The sequence below is a fragment of the Scardinius erythrophthalmus genome (genome assembly GCF_964197995.2).
Source record: "Scardinius erythrophthalmus genome assembly, chromosome: 15".
NCBI lineage: Eukaryota > Metazoa > Chordata > Actinopteri > Cypriniformes > Leuciscidae > Scardinius > Scardinius erythrophthalmus.
Genome location: NC_138235.1, coordinates 12,291,945 through 12,301,503, shown reverse-complemented (window position 1 = coordinate 12,301,503; position 9,559 = coordinate 12,291,945). Strand labels below are relative to the sequence as shown.

Genomic DNA, 9,559 nt, shown 5'->3' with positions numbered 1-9,559 from the left:
TAGGAGTAATTCTGGGCATGGATGATGACACACCAGTCAGCCTGGTCAAGCTGATCAAAAAAGGCATGGGTAGTATCGAAACAGTACGCAAATAAAACAAACACTAAATCTAAAATTGAATGGATAAACCATTGCTTCTTTTGGTGGCAACACAGCAGACAGACAGATAGACATTAAAAACATTAGAAATCTACAAATCCTGTAACTGAAACACACAAATCGCCTCATTCAGTGCTTTGAATTGTCATAGTCATTTAGTGATCATTAAAATACAACATCACAGGCAAACCAGTTCTTAATACACGCAAAAGCGTGCTTTTATGAATCAACCACCACAAAGGCATCAATAATTACTGATAATAACAACAAATAATATAATTGCTAAGGCTAAAACAGCGATGCATAGAATGCACTTTGCCTAGTTGTGGTCATACACATTACAACTATGAATTATTTCTTCAAATGCCCACCTGAACCCATGCTTTACATTTTAAACGGAAGTTATGATGGTCAAAAATGTCTGCCTAGCAAAACACTTAAAAACAGATGCATTCTGTATTGCCCTAAAACATGGCTAGAAATTAATATAACATGGGAATATTTAGACTCCACTGATTTCTGCTTACGTGCTGAATATTCTGATTATCAGAACTTAATATCTTTCCAGATTACATTTTCTGGTCCCACTTTATATTAGGTGTCTTTAATTACTATGCACTAACATTTAAATTAATAATTTGATACAATGCACTTATTGTGTGCATACATGTTTTTACATTGTACTTATATTTAAAAAATGGTTGCATTCATAATTTCCTCTATACATTTTTTTTTTCAATGCAAGTAAATAGTAGTCAAAGGCACTAGAGATTATATATATCTCTTAATGACTGAACAAATCATCACATTGATATAATGCACATTACATTGGGGAACTTGTTCTTTAAATTGGTGCTTGTAGTCATATTTTCACAACACTTAGCATCTGAACATAGTCTTTAATAAGAGCCCACAGACTAATATTTACAGTGTGACGTCGTCAAAGAATTAAACCCAACTAGACACAAACATGGGGAAGAAGAAACATGTTTCTTTATTGGCGTGAATATTCACACCACAGCTGGCTTATCTTCACCGATACATCGCAAGAACAATGAACAGGACCTTCAGAACTTTAAGGGTTAAAAGTAAAAGCAGATGTTGTGAAACATCTCTCTCTATCAGCATGCAGTGCGGCGTTCATAGTGGTCAAACTTTATTTGAAATGAGAACCGTCATTTATCACACACAAACACAGACATACAGGATGCTGACTGTTTTTAAAGGCACAGTTCACCAAAAAAAAAAAAAAAACGTAAATTTCTCGCATGTCTGTGTCTACAGTTAAATATAATTTATTTGAATTAAATTAGGACTGTTATTGTATGGAAAAGAGCAGCATGAACATTCATCAAAATATATGTAAATACAAATACATATGTCCTAACAAATGGCTGACTTTTCATTTCTGGGTGAACTATCACTTTAAGTCTGATCAGGTTCAGCACATGAGGTACAGGTTTAGAAATGGTTAGTGAACTTGAATTAGTATCTAAAGCAGTACATGTAGTAAGTCAGTGAGACACAGACACACACACACACACACACACACACACACACACACGTTATCACTGCACATCAAAGAGACAGGGCGGTAACCAATGGCAAAAGCTGGCTGAGCTCAGACTCTATGTTGGCAGTTTTGTGGACAGGGTTTCCACGCAGATCCAGTCTGGTCAGTTTAATGCAGGACACCAATGATTCAAGATCAGACAGTTTACAGATTTCTGAGGAAAGCATTAAGAAAATACTTTTTACAGTTACAACACAGTAAAAAAAAAAAAAAAACATTACACACTAACAATCTCAGATCAGATAATTAGAGACACTTTATTTCGATGGTCCAGTTTAGACATTTTACTGACTATAAGTAACTTTGCAAGAACATGTCAACTTTAATGAGAGTTACATGTAGTTGAAAAGTTACTGATAGTTAGTAGAATGTCAAAAGTTGACCATCAAAATTAAGTGTAACCGATACAGTGTATAATACACATCCTTAACTGGTAAAAGAGAAATCTAAATATAGTCATGTAATATGTTTAATTTATGTGTTTTAATACTGTTTAATATTTAATACGTTTGTTTAATACTACCATTCAAAAGTTTGGTCAATAAGACTTAATTTATTTGAACATACAGTAAAAATAGTTATAATGTGAAATATTATTAAACATATGCTGATATGTTGCTCAAGAAACACATTACTTTTACAATCTTTTATGAATAGAATTTTTTTTTGTATCATTATAAATGTCTTGATTGCCACTTTAATTGACACAAATTGATCAATGTAATATATCCCTCCTGAAAGAAAAATATTAATTTCTTATAAAATAATATAATAATATAGTAAAACTCATAATAACAATATAATATATTAATATATATTATTTGTAATATAATAATATAGTAAAACAAAATTCATCAAAAGTAATCAACTCACACAATATTTGCAATTAAAACTAGAAAATAAAGGGTCTGGAAAACCCTTGCAGCGTGACAAAAACAGTAATGTGTAGCATCAGGCACTGCTGATGTTATAATGGGGTTAATCTAGTTTTATTCTGTGCAGTTCAGCCACACTGAGTTGTTATCACACAAGGCTAAATCCCGCACCGGCTCTGACACCAGAAAATGGTGTTGAGCTTAACGCATATTTGTATTTTTTTGAAGAAAAGGATACGATTGTTCTTCAGAGAAACCTCCTCTAGTTTAGGCAGATGATACAGTCCCTCCAGACTTTCGATGGCGTTATCATCGGCCTCCAGCACCTGAAGCATTAAACCACTCCATGTGAAGCGCAATGCGCCATTTTACAATGTGATCATTTGAAAGAAACACTGAGTTAGGGGGATGTTCACACAGAATGCATTTTTGCACTTTCCAAAGTTACGAGCTACTCAGCATTTTCACAGCCCACAGTTCTGACATCGATAGGGCTGGGTAAAAAATATCGATTTCTCGATTTTAATCGATTCTCATTTTTACGAAACAATATCGATTCTTAAATCCCAAGAATCGATTAGTCATCCTGTTTTCAGTTGATGAATGAATGGATTTGTTGCGCGCATCCCATCCAATAATCACAATAATATTTGTGCTTTGTTATTATTGATATGAAACAAAGTCTCAGATTTCAAATTACGTCCATTTTCTTACGAAATTCAAAAACATAATTACCGTTTTGGCGCTGTGGCGTGAGATCGCTCCGGCTCAGCTCAAGAGAAGCACATGATCTTCTCTTCCGCCTTAAAAATACCAGTTACAGCGGGAAATAAACATGAATGCGCATCTGAAAGTGTGTTAAAATATAGAGTACAACTTATCGAAGTCCGTATCATGTCTCATGGAATCGCTCAATCAGTGTTTCAGCCGTGCAAAGACGTTAGTAAACAATGTCATGTAACGTCACATTTACCTCAGAAAAAACATATCCAGTGACCATAAACTCGTTAGTCAGCTAGAAAAATTAATTTAAATTAAATTAAATTTGCAATGTATTGTACCTGATAGCCAAAATAATTGATATTGAATCGAATCGAAATCGAATCGAATTGCAAGCTTGTGAATCGAAATCGAATCGAATTGTGAAATTTGTGTCAATACCCAGCCCTAATCGATACATGGGGAAAAACTCCCACATAGATTATTTTAATGTTATCTCATGATTTGGCCGCAGGTTTATTAGGCTGCTGTCACTTTAAGACCTGACACACTGATTCATTACACTGATAAACATGCATTTTCTTTCTCAACTGATTACGTCCACTTAAAACATGTGTGAATACTCACTAAGACATTATTTTGTGTGTATTTGACGGTTTAAGCACAATAAACAGAGAAAAAGTACTCAATTTAGTACTGAGAGGCGGCTTTATGTGCCACACTTTGGGTGTGAGCTCAAAATCTGTGGGAATGAGTAAAATTATGTGCAACACACGCAATCCCACGCCTAAATTCAAGCCCAGTAACAGCAACATTACTCCGGAGCAAATGAAGTAAGTGAGTGAGAGGAGGCGGGTGTGTGTGTCACTCGCTGTCAGAGAGATTGGAGATGCGCTGTCATATATCACAACCATTCAGTGCTTTCAACCAGATAAGGTTTATTTTAGGTTTCAGACATTTAAATACACATAAGTATTAGCAAAACAAAATTTATAGTGTGTAAAATACACACTGATGTCTATGGAAGCGGCAATAATAATCCTTTCAATTATAAATTGATGACGTGTTGAGATACACATTGTGTAGGTAACTATAAAATTTACTCTATTCTTCTCACACTTCACCGGCCACTTACTTTAATGTATTTCGGGAGAAGTGGATGAATTGACGTGTTGTAGGCCTAAATCTGACAGATACAATTCTCTGAACTGCGGTGCGTACTAACATGGCGCCCATTGTGCGCTATAGATCAACTAACATGAATCATGATCATTATAAAGGTTTATTAAATGACAAAACACATTCACTTACATGTATTCAAGAATAAAAATATCAGCCAAGGACTGACTGACATGTAACGCAACCAATCACAGTTTGTTTTGTTCCACGTCATGTTTAGTGTGGAAATGTAAAGTCGATGTCCCTACAATAACAGACCGGCACGCATCTAATAAATTATTCATTCAAGAACGTTGTGCAAGTTTACTGCAACAATAGAGCCACGAACTTCACATACTTTTGAAAATCCAGCCTTCAGCTGATCCTGAGCGCTCATTGCCACAGTTTTTAACATGACGGCGTTCTTCTTCCACGAGGGGTTTCGCGTCACGGCATTAATGGTGATGCGTTCTAAAATAACGCTCACTTTGTGCAAGACATGCAATAAGTCAGGAGAGGTGTGTATTTTACCAGAGAAGGCAAAACATATGAAAATAATTGTTTAAATTTAAAGCTGGTTTGTAGCACACCAAGAATACAGACTACTTTGCTGTTAGTTCTGTAACTGTTATTTAGTGTTACTGTAGTTGGGTTAGGTTTTATTGTGATTTTATGTAAATTTGTTGTGCTTTGTATTTAGGCTACTTATATTTATTTCATTTATATTCATTTACTTTAATATTACTTTACTTTTTTTTTCAATAAAAAAAGCTGTTCTTTAATGTCATTCACCATCATTTTGAGGCTCTTTTTTTTTTTTTTTTTAAGTATCGGTTCAGGCACTGTTTAGGCACCGGTACCGTTTTAAAAGTATCGATTTGGCCAACCCAACCCTACCTGCGTCTCTCTGTTTTAACAGCGAAAACACATTCTGTGTGAGGGGTTCCGAACAGTGATTTGTGGGAAAATGAGGAAAAGAAGCATGGGTTCACCTCTAGGCACTGCAACATAGCAAACTGAGGTGGCAGCCGCACAAGCTGATTGGAGGAGAGGTTGATATGTGTCACCAAGAGAAGCTGATCAAGGTGACACAAGGTCGTCAAGTTCTGATGTCGGGGAGAGGGAGGGAGAGGGAGGGAGAGGGGGAGGGAGAGGGAGGGAGAGGGGGAGGGAGGGAGAGGGAGGGAGAGGGGGAGGGAGGGGGAGGGAGGGGGAGGGAGAGGGAGGGAGAGGGGGAGGGAGGGGGAGAGGGAGGGGGAGGGAGAGGGGGAGGGAGAGGGAGAGGGAGAGGGGGAGAGGGGGAGAGGGGGAGGGAGAGGGGGAGAGGGAGAGGGGGAGAGGGAGAGGGGGAGAGGGAGAGAGGGAGAGGGAGAGGGGGAGAGGGGGAGGGAGAGGGGGAGAGGGGGAGAGGGAGAGGGGGAGGGAGAGGGGGAGAGGGGGAGAGGGAGAGGGGGAGGGAGAGAGGGAGAGGGAGAGGGAGAGAGGGGGAGGGAGAGAGGGGGAGGGGGAGGGAGAGAGGGGGAGGGAGAGGGAGAGAGGGGGAGGGAGAGGGAGAGGGAGAGGGGGAGGGGGAGAGGGGGAGAGGGAGAGGGGGAGGGGGAGAGGGGGAGGGGGAGAGGGGGAGAGGGAGAGGGGGAGAGGGAGAGAGAGGGAGAGGGAGAGGGAGAGGGAGAGGGGGAGGGGGAGGGGGAGGGGGAGGGGGAGAGAGAGAGAGAGGGAGAATTGAAGTTAATCTTTGGTTTCAATGTAAAGTTGACCGAAAAGGACAGAACATGTTCTGCAGAAGGATGTGGTCAACGCCAGAGAAACTCAGCGAGCCACTGTTTGAAAGTAAGAAAACAAGTAAAGCATGTATGATGGCTTGGTGTTATAGTGGAGATGATCATTTGTGAGGTGGATCACTATTGTAATCCATTTAGTCTGATACACAGGGTGTGACTGCTGTTGTCACTCCGCTGACAGAAACAAGGGAGAGCTGTGTGTTTTTACTGTGATTCAGGAGAACACACACATGGGTGTTTCTATGTAACTGCATAGTGAATCTGGCAGTTACTCTATTTCTTAACCTTTAATAGGCGCACCCAAAAAAAATTTGTAGTTTGTCATTCTTTGTATAGAAGAGAATTTATGCCACACTGAAATTAAATCGTGCATAGAAACAACGTTAAATACAATACACCCATTCACAGAAAATAAATAAAAACATTCTTTATACCAGAAACTTTCAGAACTAACTAACTAACTAAATTGCTGCTATCAATGTAGAATAAAAAAACAATTTTACTACAATGAATGTGTACTTCATATGTTTGGTTGAATTTTTTTTTTATTCTTCACCATTCAACATTTTTCGGCATGTATTCCATTTGATCTGCTCAGCAAACCCTCAGAAACCATATTAAATCACTAATTATTCATGATTTTAAAATATTCACAAAAATGTGATTGCTGCTGATGCCAATACAATTTTTATTTTTGTGTATTTAAGACTCGAATGGTAATAATGACTCAATGAGTTGAGTACAAACATAGTTTTCAAAATGTGCTCTATTAAATGGCTGAAAGGCCTATCAAAGATTTAGAAAGTCAAATGACTAATATCTCTCACGTGCAAATGGTTGAGTAAGACTATCTCATTGTTTATTACTCATGTATCTGCCATGCCATTAAATATCACACGAGTGAAAACATTTAAACAATTCAGTCACGTTCATTTCGTCAAGCACATTAAGACGTCATCTTTTTTTAAACATCCTGGTCATTTATGGGAACACTGTAAGTTTACAATAAATATATTTATTTAATAACTCCAACCTCACATATTTTAATATTTAGTTAAATTAACACATTAACCAGGACAAGATTATTTTAGTAAATGAAAATTTCAACTATTAAAAATAATAATAATAATAATAAACTGAAATAAAGAATACTTTTTTAAAAGTGAAACTAAAATATGCATGCCTCTGAAACTTTCAAAAATAATAGTAATAAAAATAATAGCGCTGTATTAATGAAGGCAGATCTGAAAGCAACTGATTTGCAATTGTCACACTGCCTCACACACATTAAGGCATTTAAGATTTTAAAGTCATTCATTTTATTATAAAAAATAAATAAATAAATGCTTTAATAAATTGTTCTCAATAAGACCAGCAGCCTGCATTAAGAAAATTAATGTAAAGAAATTCATTCCAACTTTAAAATTACCCCCAAATAATGGCGAAGAGTAATTAACCTGTGAAAAAGTCCAGCTTGAACTTAATTTATGAATATTTATTATTTTGTTTTTATATTAATTATGCATTAAGAAGATGTCTTCATCATATACTGATAAATGAGAACATAAATGAAAAGAAATTAAGAAAACACAAATTAAGAATAAGAAATCTTCATTGGAAAGTTTCATTGAAAATAAAGCGAATAAAAACCTAAATGAAAAACTGGAAACTATAACAATCTCAGTCCCGGGTCGGCCACTCATACCTTATTGGAAAGGCTGAAGACGCGCACCTCTGCGTACTCCATTTTCAGGATGGTGTTTTCAATCAGGAACTTGCTGCACAAATCACTGTAGTAGGAAGAGCGCATGGGGTCCACTTCCTGCGAGAGCGAGGAAAAGACCAATCACACGGCTTACAAAGGCCAACGGCACTATCACCGTTGCCTACAGTGAGGGGTTTCGGGTTTGAACAAACACCTGACACAAAGTGTCCAGCTCTGCACATCATTTGTGCCACAGGCATGATTGACACAGTACTGGAGTATAAACCAAGGCATTGTTTATGTAAATAATTGCCTAAATGATGTATTGTTAGTTCTTCATTATGTCCTGTAGACAGAGCATGTAATGATGCAGTGGTGTGTTCTCACTTTGAGGGACTGGAAATGTGCCAGAGTCTCTTTCTCATGGCCTAGAGGATCCAGAGCTCTCATGAGGAGGATGATTGTCAGCAGACACCCTGAAACACACACAGACGTACAACAGCTTCTATTCTCTAAGATGATGCAGGAAATACAAATGCTATGTGAAGTATGCTTGTACAAAACACACACACACCTTTATGAAAACAGACGCGCGCAGACACACTTACATTTGTTCTGAGGCTCGAGCTCCAGCAGCTGATTGCAGGACTGAAGCTCAGCCTGTAGCACTGAACTTTTCTCAACTGACAGCTCACTCCTGCAACACACACACACACACACGGTGTGTTTTCATGTTTTATGGGGACTTTCCATAGACAATGATTTTTATACTGTACAAACTGTATATTCTCTCCACTTACACAAACTCTACCCCTAAACTTACCATCACAAAAAACTTTCTGCATTTTTACTTTAAAAACAAAACAAAAAAACATCACTTTTTTTGATTTATAAGCCGTTTTCCTCATAAGGATCAAACTGAGATCATCATGAGATCTGTTTCTAACATGAAAATGTGTCTTAAAATATTTGTATTTAAATAAATTGTGATTAGATAAAGAGACAAGTTTAAGTGCAATATACACACACTTTAAGAATGCAATTATTCACATCGAACTTGGATACTCCATGTATAAAATGTATGATGGATAAGGCAGTCAAAATTAATGTTAATGCATTGCATCATTAACACGTTTAATGCCTTTTTTTTGTTCATTTTAGTCAAGTCAAGTTTATTTATATAGCGCTTTTCACAACACAGGTTGTATCAAAGCAGCTTCACAGTAATAAATTAGAACAATACATCAATGTTTGTTTCTAGTGCACTTAAACTTGTACTTGCACTTAAACTTGTCTTGATCCAGTAATACTAACACTTTCTCTCTACTACTCTATTCTGTTCTATTACAAATAAAAAATAAAAAATTGCGTTAAATTAAACTGAGAAGGGTCATAGCACTTGCATTTTGTTGTCCTACTGCTAGTTTAACTGCTTCTATTGTTCTCATTTGTAAGTCGCTTTGGATAAAAGCGTCTGCTAAATGAATAAATGTAAATGTAATGTAAATGTAGTGGAACGTCCACGTTTGGTAATGCTGATCAATAGTATCGTTAAGTGATTAATTAAATTAAATATCCCCAACTGAGCAAGCCAAAGGCAACATTTTAGCACCGTTGACATAACAGTTTCATTCTAACTGAAACCGAA

At 37.1% G+C, this 9,559-nt stretch overlaps 1 protein-coding gene across 1 annotated transcript in view; it reads right to left on the bottom strand.

Annotated features, from left to right (window-relative positions):
• Positions 1 to 233: 233 nt before the first annotated feature.
• Positions 234 to 9,559, bottom strand: part of rabggta (Rab geranylgeranyltransferase subunit alpha) — a 28,798-nt gene continuing 19,472 nt past the window's right edge. Inside the window, exons 12-17 of the mRNA XM_081386672.1 lie at positions 8,520 to 8,608; positions 8,299 to 8,387; positions 7,912 to 8,028; positions 5,418 to 5,531; positions 2,786 to 2,873; positions 234 to 1,826 (exon numbers count right to left, since the gene is read on the bottom strand). Coding sequence (XP_081242798.1) covers positions 1,678 to 1,826; positions 2,786 to 2,873; positions 5,418 to 5,531; positions 7,912 to 8,028; positions 8,299 to 8,387; positions 8,520 to 8,608 — 646 coding nt within the window. The 3' untranslated portion in view covers positions 234 to 1,677. The remainder of the gene's footprint in view (positions 1,827 to 2,785; positions 2,874 to 5,417; positions 5,532 to 7,911; positions 8,029 to 8,298; positions 8,388 to 8,519; positions 8,609 to 9,559) is intronic.